The following is a 15,495-nucleotide window of genomic DNA, read 5'->3' on the forward strand; positions in this document are numbered from 1 at the left end:
GAAAAATAAATTTGAAATAGTGCTCTGTATCCTTGCCAAAGGTAACACGGTCAAGTAGTTTAACGTATTCTTTACTGGCATAAGAAAAAAAAATCCAAACCAAAAAGCTACTTTTAAAGGTAATTGACAATTAAGGTAACAACTATGTAAGACAGAGTTGTGGAATAATGTTTTGAATGTAATTTAAAAACAAAAAAAAGGCAAAGCTTCTAGAACCCATACTCAATTCAGTTTTGTTTGTTTTACTTTTTATTATTTAAATACACCATACTAGAGCAAATGTCTCTGAAAATATCACAAATAAAAGATTTTTCTTCATTCAGCAAATTAGAAGTAGGTGAAAATTTCTACACAGTAGCTGCTATGAGCCTGACTTTTTTTTTTCTTTTTTTTCTTTCTTTTTTTTTGCCATGGGAAGTAGCAACATTAGGACAAAAACACTTACATGCATACATACATTGTATTTTACAGAGATACAATAAAAGTGTTTGTGATAGAATATCACAAAAGCCACATCTTTATCTCATGTTCAGTTTGATTGAAACACATTTCCTTACAACACTTAAATATACAAAGAGCAAATAGAATGTTGTTAAGGTAAAACACAGGGTACAAACTGGCCAGTGCCCTGCTAATTGTTAATGAGGGTAGAAAGCAGATTTCAATGCTTCTTTTAATTAGCTTCATTAGTCATCTTCCCCACCCACCCCCCCCAAAGATGTCCTCCGGTGGATCTTTTTTCATTTTCTCTACAGTCTCCCATTAGCCCAGGTTCATGGAGTCCTTAATGTTCATATTCAGTCATTTTAATACACCAATAAATGTGGGAAGGGCAATCAAGAATAAAGAAGGTGCAATGGTATGGAGCTGGCATTGATGCTAGCTACAAAGGTGACTTGTCTACTTGGAGACATGGGATCCATCTGTGATGAACAAAATTTGAGATGAAGGCACGCATTCTGCATTACTCTGACCTTTTAGCAGACCTGTAAGAAATAAAAATGGGTATCTTAGCTAAATTTGAGATAGAAAACTACAACATGACTGCTTTTGTCTTTTCCTTATTCACTAATCTCTTTTTTATTAGACTACTTTCCAACTGTGACTTGGTTAAGGCTTTCTACGCTATCCATTCACACTGCTAATGTTTCAACTTCAAATAGCAAAAAGCAAACATTTTCCACAGTTTCACTACTAAAAAAAAGCAGACGGGAAAAAAAGAGTCTACAACAAGAAAGTGTGCTTTCTGGTAACAAATTGTACAGTGAATAAGGTGGTTTTTCTGGGCCCCCTTTAAAAGGGAAGAACCATTATGCAATGCCTTTGAAGAAGCAAGTAATATGATCTTATAATTGGAAGAAATAGTGTGTAAAGCAAATACAAAGTACAGCCAATATCCTCCCAAGGCAACTTCGGCTAATATGCTGCATTGCACAAGAGCTAAATATAGATATTTCAAGATTTCCCCCCCATTTAAATTCCTCATCTGGTGCGTTAGTTAATGTTACATAAACATTTTAATATATGAAGTCAAACATGTGCTTTCACACTGGTGTTAATGAATTGTGATAATTAAAAGTGTCTAACTCAATAAAAATCTAAACTTTCATGGGTAAAATAGAAATGATCATCCATAGTCTTTAAATACAATCTGTTTGCAATTACCAAAATGAAATAATATATATTAGATTTTTATGGCTTTTAAATGACATTTTGCGCTTCCCAGGAAGTTCTTTTTCCAGCCCTTCTCTAAGTTACTAAAAGCCTGAGGTCTATTAGTAACTGCAACCCCCCACTTTCAAGCTAATTAAAGTAGTAGAGGCTTGGAGGTTTAATTCCCCAGAGCTGAAGCTCAGTGTGAGAAAGGTAATTTGTCTGTCCAGAACAAAGATTAGGGAGCAGCCAGCAAGCATATTTAATAAATGAGCATCAAATATCTTCTACTATGGACACAGACAACACCAATTATGTAACTACAAGGGAATTGTTGAGTGATATGTAAACTAGGAGATTTTTAAGATCTTCTCAAAGAGATGTAATATAACTCATACTTTATTTAAAAGTACAGAAGCTGAAGGCAAGCATTTGTTATGAACACTGCCAACTGGTGGAAAATTTACACTTTTAGTAGGTGGTAATACTGTTGCAAACACAAAATACTAGAGGAATACTATGAGTACCAAAAAAAGCATAGAGAATTCTTGACAATACAGCCCCTTCAAATGAAACAGCACACAGGACATCACAAACCAAGTTTTCACCCTGCAGGCAAGCAGCACCAAGTTTAGAGAAAACAGGGTTTTTTCCAAACTACACGGCAAGTAATGGGAAGTTATAATATAACGTGTGAATTGCCTCAGGGAGGCAAAAGGTGGGAATGGCCAACATCAGGGCATTTGCCTCCTTAAAACGAAGAGCAAGTTTTTAAACCAGGTTAGGCCACGGAACCCTTTCTGCCTGCACCAGTCACCTGTAAATTGTATTAAGACAATAGTAACTTCATAACTGTCACCTTCACGGGCACAATGAAAATAGGTTTTAATGCTGGGAGATTTCTTTGGTTAAATAAAAAACCCGTGGATATTCTGCTATGTCTATAATCTCTGGTGGTAAAATAACCCGGAGACTGAATTGATCTTTAATGCTTAATAAAAAGTATCTGTTACAGCCAATTCTGTTACAGTGGAAGAACATTTTTAATCAGCGGCCCTAAAACATGCAGCCTTCTGGAAAACATCTCTGATGTTATAACCTTTAGACTGTTAGAAAAGCAAAATACAAAGCACAACTCTCTTGGCACCTGCCCCTGTAGCCTCCAAAGTTCTAGAAACCTGACAAATCCATGAATTGTCTCCTTAGCTATATTTCAGTTTTCTGGGGCTTGGGTGCTCTGCAATTCCCTATGAAAACCAGAAGGAGAACTTCGACCAATTTCTAGAGAAATTGTATTATAAAGAAAAAAACCCTCGAACAATAATCTCTCCCCTCAATCTTCTCCCTAATACCTGCTCATCTGCCTCAGCAGTGACTGCAGCAACGCCGTTAACAGGCAGCGACAGGAACTAATAAAAACCCGTTCTCACTATTTCCTCTGCATTTAGCTTCTACCAGGTGCCTACAGTCAGGAGCTCTGCAAGCCCAATCCAGTTTCACTTATCTTTTCCATGTTCTATGTTGCTCATCATGTCTACTGCTTTTATTGCAACTAAATCATTTTTATGTTTTGCTAAGGCATAGTAAGAAACTTATAAAACTAAATGACAATTTAGACACCTATTTGAAGTTACATTAAACTTTACATTCGTAGAAGACAAGTGGATAAACCACTCTCAGAATGGCGAACCTTTTACTGCAGTGTATAAAGATGAATGGTTTTACCTATATTTTGAAATGGGATACCTATAAATATTCATTTAACAGAATCACTGCTAGCTAGTCTATATTACAGATTTGTTTCATTAAAATTCACAACAGTATAAATCTATGAATCTTTAACTGTATTTGTACTTCCTTGAGATGAGGCTGAACATTCTCCTCCAGTCTTAATTATCTTTGTTCTGCCTAACTATATAGTATTTTTGTCCTCAACTCTCTCATCACCTCGATTGACAAATTAAGTAAACAAAAAAGGTCCATGTTTTATTTTGATGTAATTACATTCACTGTATAAGATTTGAAAGAATACTTAAAATTAATCAGTAAATTTATGCACAGAAAAAAAAAGCAAACATGGATATTGAAATGTAGCAACATAACAAAAAAAAAATCATGTAACTTGAAGTTTCTGTTTTCTCAGACATATTTTTCCACTGACTAAAAGCATACAAAATATACTGTATACTAAAGAATACATCAGCCTAGCATTTGTCTCAGATTTTTTTTAATCTTCCAAATTCCTACTTGCAGATAAATGTTATTTTTTGTGATCCTTACAGACATTAATGAAGTTCCTATTGTAAATCTATAAAGAATTACCAACTGAAGTGTGCACTTTTTGTTTCATTGCAATAACTCAGTGCTGTGTGATTGCCTGGGTTAATGATGAAAAAGTCAAATATACTATCAGAGCTGATGGAAAAATCTATCACCAATCTGAAATTAAAATTCATCTGTGGTCAATAAGATTTAATATCCATGCAAGTGGCGCTGTAAAGAGTAAATGAATCAATGTCATCAATACATAATCAGTATGAAATATGATGTGAATAAAATTATGTGCAAGAGTCATACATCCACTCTTTTCTGGACCAGGGTGGAATGAACAGTCTCTTAACTCAAGGTTGACAGTAATTGTTACAAATTAGGCACAGCAGTTATCAAAATGCACTCACTTGCATAGCTTTAGGACTTATTAAGGAGATTAAAATAGATCTAAAACTATCTAGCTTCAGAGTTACAAGACAACTGTTGATCAGAAATTTTTTTCTTCTTTTTCGCTATATGATTTGTACAGTCATTATTTACTCATTTAGCTAGAAACCAAGAGCTATCAACCACAGAGATATACAATCTCTAGTTGAGCTATTAGTGTTATGGAGCGATAAGAAAATAGCATTTTGATTTTTAAATCTGAGTTATGACATACAAACCAGACAAGAAAATACTTCTGAAAGAGTATCCCAGCATGCTTCCTCAACTAAAATCTTAGTAATTAGGTAAAATACATTGGTTTAGTCCAGGAACCTTCTCTTTACAAGATATTTATTTCCATATTAAAGGATCTAATTTTCCTCCCTCAGAAACCTGCTCTCTTGTAGCCCTTAATTTCAAGATTATAAAATAAAATACTTCTCTTTCTTAGGAGTTTGTATTAATGTATGCTCTCCATTTCGCTTTGTACATAAGGAGTTCAACAGCTGTACAGATGCACGTGCACAAACCAAAATAAATTGACTCACCCTATATGCCATATTTAAAAGGTTAGTTATTTTCTCCCCACACCCTGTGCCTAAATAACTTAAGGCAAGTTCAGCTACTTAAAGGTCTCCTTGCAGGGGTGGGGAATGTCCACTATTAGAATGAAAAGAAATTGATCTTCATTTAGCTCTAAGAAAGCTTATTAGTAATTGTGGAGTATTCACCTTCTGGTCTGGCAGTAGTGGATTACTCTGAAGTGAATTCAAATGGCCATTGATGAGAGCTGTAGGTCTATCATGTTCACAAAATAAACTGCCATTGATGTAGTGAAACCGATCTCCGGGGACCAGGCGATTCCGGCAGGTAGAGCATGTAAAACACTGAAAAAGGAAAGAGACAGCAAGTGAAACTACAGCACAAATTAAGTATGCTGCAGGTTTGAAAATTACACTTCAGAGACTGCAAGTACAGCTGAGATATGGAGCTGCTTGGTTTCTAGTTCTCCAAATATGGCATTAGTCTTACCTGTTGGGACTATGCAGTACATAACTCACGTATAGTTTTACCGATTATGAGGGAACAAAGCTACACACTAAGGAAAGCTTTATAATAGATACTCGTATTTCTAGTTATTGTTTTGCATTTCATTCATAAGCAGATGCAGATTTTACAGTAAAGAAGCACAGCAGTACTAATCAGCTACTAAAAAAAATATACAGCAAAACCCCTCACCTTAAGATGATAGACGTTGCCCTGTGCCCTCATGACCAGCTCACTAGCAGGAATGGACTGTCCACAGGCACTGCAAGCACCACTGTTTCCAAATAACCTGAAACAGAGGTGATGATCGTGAATAATTTAATACACAGAAGACTCTCAGCATTTTTGCACATCACTGCCATGGTTTATTACACAACTATTTTAGACTTCTGACCCCCATCTTCCAACTTGCTTACGTGTCATAATACGAAAAAGTATATTTTTGTGTAACTACTGGTAGCTTCACCCTACCTTGGATGTGGTTACAGAGGATTTAATCAGAAATATTGACTTACACCTCTAGAAACACAAACAATTCTGTACTACACACATTTTATCAGATTACTGGGTTCATCATAAAAAAAAAGATACAATTCATGACTGGAGTTTAAATGCATTGTGTCCTTGAAATTATATGAAGAACTCTTTTGTACTTTAATCATATCTTGAGATATGAGTCATCAAAAGGGTTAAGAGGATTTGATTGTATATCTAAGAAGACATCATGCTCAGTGTATTGAAACTCCAGTAAACCTCCATCAGTGCAGAGTTTCCATTAGAAACTCTCTGCTATCCAGGTTGATATATAATGTGTATGGGTTAACCTTTTCAATCATGGTGTCAACACTTTAGATTTGCCTCTGCTCATCTCTTTCATCCTAACCTTCTCTCTCTCTTGATAATGAAATGCTTGCTCCAACTTCCCTCTATCTGCTCCTGAGTCCACAATTTAGATTACTTCATCTCTGCTAGCAACAAACTGAATGAAATTTCGATTTGAGCAGAAAGTAATTTACCGGGATCTGGACCCATTTGTCATCATATCTCTCTGGGTGTTTGCTGTATCACTGCAGTTTTCCTATGCAATCAAATGAGACCACAACATCTGCCATTGGGGGGGGCACACGCAGTGGGGGGAAGGGGGAATAGGCAGAAGAGTGGTGAAGAAAAATATATACATAATTCTTCAAATCTATTTAAAGGCACAACGCATCGATTCAAAATATAATACAATAATGATTATTGAGTTCTACTTTCACAGGCTGTGTTAGCTAGAATTAGAAAAACCTTTATTTGCTTTTGCGCAAGTCTCTAATAGACACAAATATTTATAAAGACTACCACAATTCATTTCACAGCAAAAAAGGAAACTGAACTAGCTGGCAGGGTCACAGACCCACTTTTCTGCACGATGGAAAACATAGTAATAGGATTTACAAATTAGTGTATTGGTGTCATAATAAATATTAATATTTGCATCTCCTTCCTGTCCAAATAAAGTCATAAAATTCTGTTTGTGTCAACCTAGGACACACATTACAACAGAATACCCGTAATCTGAATGATTGCAGTGTGCCTCTGTATAAAAATAATTGCTTTGAATTTTCAGAATCCGAGCTTACAGAGGAGGCTTGTCATGTTCAAACTACTAATTTGCTGTCGCCACTTTATTGAAAATAGCCTGTAAGTTGTTATTAAATGTATCGACTGAACGACAGAGAGAGTAGTAAAACTGCCCCTTAAGATGGCTTTTAATAGGAAGCTGAGAAACAAATTTTGCAGCAGAATCGATTTGAAGAGTTCAATCAAAACTCCATTTCAAAACTAATTAGTCTGAGATCCACGACACATTGACACGTTCTTGCAGAATCACAGTGGTTACAAAGGGAAAGCTGAACTAATATATTGTCAGGACCTCCCGCCAAAGGGACTAAACTGTCTGGAAACTAAAGGTCCATTATTAGGGCATCTTCCAAAACGGGACCAGTTCCGAGTAGTTACATGATGTATCAAGGTTACTTCCAAAGCTTTGCAACGTGCATTTTTCTTCCTTCATTGTTACTCATAACCAAGTTGGCACTAGAAAAGGTGCACTGGAAGGGCTTCGAGAGGAGGCAGCAAGGCACTCTTGCATTTCTAGAGCAAAGGCACAAAAAACTAGGGTAAGGGGGTGGCACCAAGGGCACTGCCGGCTAGAGACAGGAAGAAAGGCAAAGATGGACAGACAATGTAAGTTGTCCAGGAGAATCTGAGCCTGGTGAGCAGTCTCTCACAACCCCCCTGTACAACTGCAGCACCCAACTGCAAACACAGCTTTCAGAATGCTGATCTCATTGCACTACTTGTCTTCATTAAGCATTCATTGTTATACTATTCTCTCTGAACTAAAAGTGGTTGAATGTCTGTGAATTCTAATAAACAGAGTCAAACTAATCCAGAGGCTTTCCACACATCCTAGGTTTTCCCCAGGCATGTTTCCAGAACAATTCTGGTTTGGGAAGCCACTTCAGCTGAATATTCTGCTAAAAGTCCTAAAAATTACTTACAAACTCAGAACACCTTTTCACTTCTTTGTATTATTTACCAGGAAAATTAAGCTTATTTTTCCTTCTCTACTGTTATGAATGGTTTTATTCTGTAATACCATTAACAGGAAAAACATTTTATCTTTAAAAAAATTGTTATTCCTCCTTACCAGTAAAGGAAGTCTTCCATAGTAACTATTCTTTACTGAAAAAGTTGTTTCACATGGTTTCTGGGAGGCTGGAGAGCTAATTATCTAACCAGGGGGACTGTCCAGGACAGTATTTGATTTAAAAGGCTTGAGGCTTTAGGTGCTCAATTAAGTAGCTATTGGTCTCAGACTGGACTTTAATGGGCTCTTTTCTCTTTAACTGCAGCAATGGGTAGAGATACCCCAGGTCAGGCTAATTAAAGCCAGGGGACTCTTTAATTGTGATGACAGAATTGGTTTCAGTTTCCTCTTTGGGTCCTCAGTCCAAGAAGGTCATTAATATTTCAACATTTGGGCAATGCAATCAATCACAAACATCAAGAGGTTCCCTGTACGGACAAGGCAGCTCTTCTACACTTGGCAGCATTTTACCGAGCCACCTTAAATTAACTACTGTGTGCTTCCAACACAGCATTCCCCACACCCCCAAACACAGAAACGCTCCTCATTTTTTTAGTTGGTGCGGATTTTTTGGGTGGGTTTTTTTCAGAACTTTCTGTGCAAGAGTGGGAATGAAGGCAGTGAGAAGCCTTTTCAGCCCAGTTTCCCGTCTTGCTGCTCAAAATTCAGCATCAGCAGAAACACATCTCTGGCAACTTGTACTAGCAAAATAAGGTTCCAGTGCTTTCCAAAATCGTGGAGACAGATTTAAGCACTCTGATTCTTGCACAACATATATCCAAGCCCTAGCAAAGAGAAATGCACATCCAGACCTACTGATCCAGAAGCAATCGGTGTTTCTGTACATTCCCTACATTTAATCTAAATTCTGCACCAGCTATATTAAATGTAACAAAGAAAGGCAACACAGAAATTACGCCTGAAGCCAAGTCCATTAAAGGTACTTCAGAATAACTAGAGACCAAGCACCTTAAAAGCACCAGAAGCTATTGATACTTAAAAGGGGGGCTGTGCATAATGGCAAGTGCTGCATTAGAGAAGGGGAAGAAAAAAAAAGGAGGAAAAAAAACCCAGCCAAATTACGCTTGGTTAATTCAGAGTAACAGATCTGCCCCCAAGTGAATTGGAGGCCTTGAATTAATTCTGTTATGACAAATCAAGATAAACGTTCCCCCTAAATTGCATGCGATTTAATTAATTTTTGAGATCCTGTTTTTTTTTTTTTTCCTAGCTAATAGTTCACATGCTCCTGTGCTGTCATTGTGCTTGAGTGGGCAGACTTCAAAGTGATATTAAATAACCAACTATTAGATTTACCTAGCACGTCCTATTGGAAAAGTGCCATTTAATTACCTAGCCTGTTCAATTAAAGGGACAGCATTCCCTGAATATAGCAGCTTGCCGCTGATTACCAGGGAAATGAACTGGCTGCCTGGCGGCCCCCTCCCCTCCCCTGCGCGGCCCTCGGTGCTGCTCGGCCGGGCCCGGCCGCCCCCGCCCCGGGGCTGCGCCCCCGCCGCGCTGCGCGGAGCGGGCACCCGGGAGGGGCGCCGGGCGCTGCCCCTTTAAGAGGCGCCCGGGCAGCCTCCCCCTCTCCCCCTTCCCCACCACTCCCTGCTCTCTCTTAGAGGCCAATTTTGTTAATTAAATGTTTTGTTTGCGACGCGGCTCTCATTCATTTCGGACACGTCATTCCGAGCAGATCTAAGCCAGGGACCAGATCTCATTAGATAAAACCTATCAGAACTAAGAGAAAATGGAGGAGACACTAATTAAAGCTTTTAATTGTGCGGATTCGCTGCCACGCTGCTGCTTTATCTGGCATCTTAAGGTTGGGAGGGCTGCGCTCCGCTCCCCTCCCTGAGCGCGCTGCTTGCCGTGAGGAGGGAGGGGAACGGACCGGGGTTTTCGCCTCCCTCTCTTTTCCCAGGAACCTTGGCCTTCAATGAAAGCTGCTGCTGTAGCTGTACGGCCAATTTGTGTTCGGGTTTTGAGAGCTGGCCGGGGGGGGGGGGGTAAGGGGAAGGAGGAGCAGAGAGGGAGGGAAAGGGGAGTGTTGTGTTGTTTAAACAACAACAAAAAACCCACATACAGCTTCAGACGGTTAAAAAGCTCATTAATAAATGGCCCCATGGTCTTGGCCCGAAGGAGTCAAGTCCCTTTCACCTGGCGCCTGCTGGGCCGATCAATCCTCTTTCTCATTTTGTCAATTGTGTCTAGCATGCCCCACATCTCCAATTGAGAACTGTGCCTGTGGCTCTTGCCTGGGGAAAAGAATGTGCCACTGCAAAAGCCCTACGGAAAACTAAGAGGGTAAAGGATGGCAGAAGGAAACAGAGAGACTCGCTGTCAGATGGGTGGCAGTGCCTTCACACCTGAACACAGCCATTTCAAACAAGAAAAGGTTGAGGGCCTCGCTCATGCCAGCATGACCCAGGAAGAAGCCTACAAAGTCCATTTCCAGCGGGAAAGCGCCAAGTTAACTCAGCCTTGGCAGGACCAGACCATCCTACCCCACCTTGAGTGTACAGTGTCCAGTTCAAGTTTCAGCAAGCATCTGTCAGAGTTATTTTTGCAAGTCAAATTACACAGATCTAAAGAGAAGTCAGGCGATGGGACAAGGAGATCAATTCAAACCCCTCATCTGATAAAGCATCCTATTCATAATCGCCTACATTAAAATGAACGAGTATTAATTTTTGGCAACACAAGACCAGAGGACTGCGATAAGCTTGCCTGAACTTGCCTCTGGGATACACTGGACGCATCTTCTCTTTTTAATTAGTAGCAATCAGACATGAGGGTTTGTTTGATGGTGCTGGTCGAGTGATGAATCTGTACTATTCAGTGCATCTTAACAGTAGTGTCAATTTTTCCACTTCAAACAAGACTCTTTCCCTAACACTGTTCTGCTCTATTTAATTACAATTCTGCCAGGCTTAGGCTTGTTGCTCAGGATGATGACCAAAAAGCACCATTAACCCCCCATCATGTGCTGATTCTTTAGCATTTCTCTCTAAAAATACCCCCAAAACTAATGAAGCTTAGGCTTCGATTCCTCAGATACCAAGGGACGTTTATCTACCTAACTTCCCAAAGCCACGGCCATGTACCAGGTCAGAGGCTGCACTATCAGAGTAACCAAGTCTTAACTCTGTCCTCTTAGACTAAGGAGATCTCTGTGCATATGGACATTCAGTACAGTCCACATCTTCTCAAACAGAAGTCAAGTTTTACAACACAAGCAAACTTGCAACATTTGATGGCTGGTTTTGGTAGGGGTTTTTTTCAGAAAGGAAAAAAAAGTGTACGTTTTTGGCCATCAGGGAGAAGGGAAATCCTGGGTTAACTCTTGACATTTACTGTAAACGAGAAGCCAGAAGCATTTAAACAGAACACAATTTCTTTTAACTAAACATTTCTGTGATGCCGGGAAGGTATGGGGCTTTTCTGTTGTTTTTTTTAATTACTGAATGTTGAAACAGAACACCTCCTTGAAGCATTCATGTGCATCAGTCTATCAAACCATTTACTCAAATTAAATGTGTAATCCTTCAAAATGCCTCCTTTTAAATTAATGAGTTTAAGTAGCTTGAGTTCACCTGAAAAGATCGTACGGGCACCTGACCTCATGAATTCTTTCTATTAATTATATTGGAAACTTGTTGGAAGGGATACTCTGCATAATCTTACTGTACCCCAACAGATGTGAGATTAGTGAGGCTTAGTTCCCCCTACCCAAATCTGTGGCATTTAAAGCAAACAGCTTCAAAAGAGGAAGAGATAAGAAATAAAGGGCACAAGCATATACCTCCTCTCCTATCTCCTGCATTTTCTACACTGAAAGTTAAGAGAAATGCCGGTTCAAAGCTTCTCTGTAACAATGCGAAGACAAACATCATACCACCGGTTTTTGCTATAAGTAGAATCGGTGGCCCTCCAACTGACGGTTAATCAGCTCTTTCACAAGGAGAACAGAGAATGAGTCATTCTGTTTCCACTCAAAGGAGTTTAAAGGTGCTTATGTAAATATCATAATTAATCAGATACTAAAGGCAGGCATTTCATTATTTAGCACCTCTGCCACAGCCTTATTTAAGCTCTACGATTTTAACATTTACCGTTCAGATATGCACACTTCTCCTTCAACACTACAACAAAGCAGATTAATTTAGCCTCTCTGATTGCTGTTTATTTTTAGTTAGGACTTGTTTTGTGCTGACAAACCACTTTAAAGTTACAGTCGTCGTTCCGCCTCCCCCCCCCCAACTCTTCCCTCCACTTGGCAGTCGCAACTACGCCCTGGGCTAGGCGCTAACATCCGCACCCGCACGTCTCCTCGTTCCTAATGAAGGAGCGATCCTGAGCCAGCCCACCCCTCTGCCCGGCGGACACCCACGGCGAGAAATAAAGGGGGGAAAGTGGAAAGATGGAGAAAAAGGCAGGGAGAAAGGGGGAAAGTGGTCCTCGACAGCCCGGCAGTCACCTCACCTGATGTAGTCGTTTCTGCAGAGAATCATCCCGCTCTTGGTGTAGCAGGAGGTGCCGATGTCCCCCAGCTGGGCCTGGCAGCAGGAGCACTTGAGGCAGCGGCTGTGCCAGTAGCTGTCCATGGCGTAGAGCAGGAAGCGGTCGGCGATCTTCCCCCCGCAGCCGGCGCACCTCTTCCAGGAGAGGGAGCCCGCCGTGACCGGGGGCGGCTGCGCGCTGCCGCCGGGGTTCACCATGGCCTGCACGGAGAGAGGGGCGGGGGCGGGTCAGCGCCGGCACGGGACGGGACCGGCCGGAGCGGCGGGGCCGGAGCCGCTGCCGGGCCCTGCGGGGGCAGCGCCGGGCAGGGACGCGGGGCAGGGACGCGGGGCAGGGGCGCGGCCCCGCAGCTGGCGGGGATAGGGGGGCAGAGCGAGCGCGCCCCGCCGCCCCCCCGCTCCGGGCTTGTGCAGCTGCAGCTCACAAGTCAGGAACAGTCCCAGGGTTTGTTTTGCTTATGAAAAAAAAAAAAAAAAAGTGTGTGAAGAGTGGGGGGAGAAAGAAAAAAGTTGTGAAACTGGTTTTTCAGTCTAGCAGAGCCTCCGCAGGCTCAGGGCGGTAACGAGGGGCTCGGGACCGGCCCTGTAGACCTCGAGATTTTATTTTTTTGTAGTTTTATTTTGGAGACCTAAAACTACCCAGAGAAAAACACTGCTGACTGAGGAGACTGGCCAGAATAATAGATCACTGAACTTTAGGACGCCTGTTAACTTCCTACACAAACATACTCAACTTTTGTCTCGCTAATCTGCCCTTGATCAGCAGTTTAAATGCTAAAGCTTTGTTACTCAAAAAAAAAAAAAATTACCGACCCTAGGAAAGCAGCAGAGTAATGAAGTGCACCACTCCGGCTGCGGTTACTCTGGCCGCCCCCGAAACTGCTACTAAGGGCATTTTTCACTTTCTAATAAATGCTTTATGCAAGCAGGACAACCGAGAGATAATATAGGAATCAATTCATAAAGCTTACTCTAAACCGATTAATTTGTTGCCTTCAATCCAGAGTCCAATAAACTCCTGGTGTTCCTCTAGTCACTTATACTATAAAAAGATCAAGTTATTTACTGCCAATTAAGCAGCATGTTTTGTCTTTGTCCTTTGTAAGCCGTATGTGCTCATGCCGAGGCATCTGGCTATCTGCTAAGGACCTTCAGACTGATACGTCCAGAGCAGCGAGGATGAACTTTTTCTGCCACTGGCCCAACTCGGCTGCAGGAGGAGAACTGAGGCCGATTTAAACACACATTTCCTCAGAAAGAGTACCTGGAGGTATGTCCAGTGACCGCACAATAAACCAGGAGAACTGCACCAATTAAGCTGTAACAAAAACCCCGAGACTTTGGAAAGAAAACCACTCTAAAAGCCATTAGCATTGCATTTATCCGAACGCATCGTATACCTTTATGTAAATTGATTTCTGATGCATTTGTTCAAGGAATTGCCTTTTGTTACAGTTTCCAGCTACAGCCTAAATGAATCTGCATTTCCTGCTCCAAGTCTTTAAACCGTTTCCCTACGCTTTAAATCACTTCGGATATCTTAAAAGAAAGAAAAAGGCTCCATGCCACCACCTTAGCCCGTCTTTGTCGAAGGCAAATATGTATAAATATAAAATGGGAAACGTTACACTGAGAAAACCATCCAGTAACCCCATTAAGCTAAAGCTCTTAAGGACAAGCAATACCTTAATGCTGATTAAATCTAAAAAGATGAATCAAGAGGACTGACCAGAAAGTGACTCCCTTGATAACTAAGGACGGGCCCTCATCAAGTTTCATTTAGAGTTGAGGGGGGGGAAAGCTTTTAACTTAAATAGGCTTACTCTAGTAATTACACAGCCAAGCAATTTAGGTCCTGGGATAGGAGTCAGTGAAATAGAAAGCAGAGCTGGAACCTAGAGGCAAAATAACCCCCCCCTTTTAACAGCGTCTCTGGTGCTTTTTTAATGGAGACCAAGGGAGGGACAAGCGGAGAGCTGGCAATTTGTAGTACAAAAATGGATGCTTAATTCATGTCTTGGTTTTAATTAGGTGATTCACCGAATTTCTCCTGGATTGAAACAAAAGACCGTGTGGGGGGCAGGAAGGGAACCGGAGAGGACAGAAATAGAGAGCTCACTTTGATCTTTTCTGCCACTGTTTCAGAACAGTGTTTACTACGGGGGAAGCGGGTGTCCCAGCGCCCAACCCCCCCCCACCTCCCCGTCCCTTCCATTCACAGACGAGGCAGGCAGAGCCCTTTCCCGGCGGTAGCTGGGAAGGGGGGTAAGGAAAGGCGCTACAGCGGCGGCCGTCGCCAGGCTTTGTACGCGGGGCCGCGACAATGCCCGGGGCGCCCCGCTCCGCACCCCTCCGCCCGGCGGGCACCGCGCACACGAACGCTGGGAAACACGGGGGAGCGACCGGCACTTCTTACCTGCTTCCCCTCTATATTGCAAAAGGCCGGGGAGCGCCGCTCGGGGTGCCTGAAGAGGTCTCCTTGCAAAGAAATAAGCACAGCGCTCGCCCTCTCGCCGGCTGTCGGGAGCGCTGGAGGGAGCCCCCCGCCCGGCAAGGGGCAGCCCAGGCTGGAAAAATATAGATATTGCTATGAGAGGCGTCTGCCCGGGTCCTTCCTCCCGCTCCCGCTTCCCGGGAGGGGAGCTGCAGAGCTCGGTCCCCGCCGCTGAGCCGCACACGCAGGGCGCCGCCGCCGCTCGCTGCTGCAATCGCCGGGCAAGTTTGGCAATGTGGCTTCACTTTGTGCCTCTTCCCCCCCGCCCCCCCACCTCCGCCCCCTCTCTGGGCTGCGGCGGCTCCCGAGCCTCCCGCGGCGCGGAGCCGGCCGGCCGCGGCCCGCCGGGGCGCCTCAGCGGAGCGGGCGGGAGCCGGCGAGTTTGAGCGGGGCTGGGCGCGGAGCTGCTGCCGGGATCCGGCGGCGGCGGCGCTGGCGGA

At 42.4% G+C, this 15,495-nt stretch overlaps 1 protein-coding gene across 1 annotated transcript; it reads right to left on the minus strand.

The window, feature by feature from the left end:
• Positions 1–226: 226 nt before the first annotated feature.
• Positions 227–15,248, minus strand: LMO4 (LIM domain only 4). Its single transcript, XM_064664811.1, has 5 exons — positions 14,978–15,248; positions 12,524–12,762; positions 5,590–5,686; positions 5,082–5,237; positions 227–986 (listed from the first exon to the last, which is right to left on the minus strand). Exons 2-5 carry the CDS (start codon positions 12,757–12,759, stop codon positions 978–980), a joined length of 498 nt encoding a protein of 165 aa, XP_064520881.1. The 5' UTR covers positions 12,760–12,762; positions 14,978–15,248; the 3' UTR covers positions 227–977.
• Positions 15,249–15,495: the final 247 nt, after the last annotated feature.

This window comes from Pseudopipra pipra, chromosome 9 (genome assembly GCF_036250125.1).
Source record: "Pseudopipra pipra isolate bDixPip1 chromosome 9, bDixPip1.hap1, whole genome shotgun sequence".
Taxonomy (NCBI): Eukaryota; Metazoa; Chordata; class Aves; order Passeriformes; family Pipridae; genus Pseudopipra; species Pseudopipra pipra.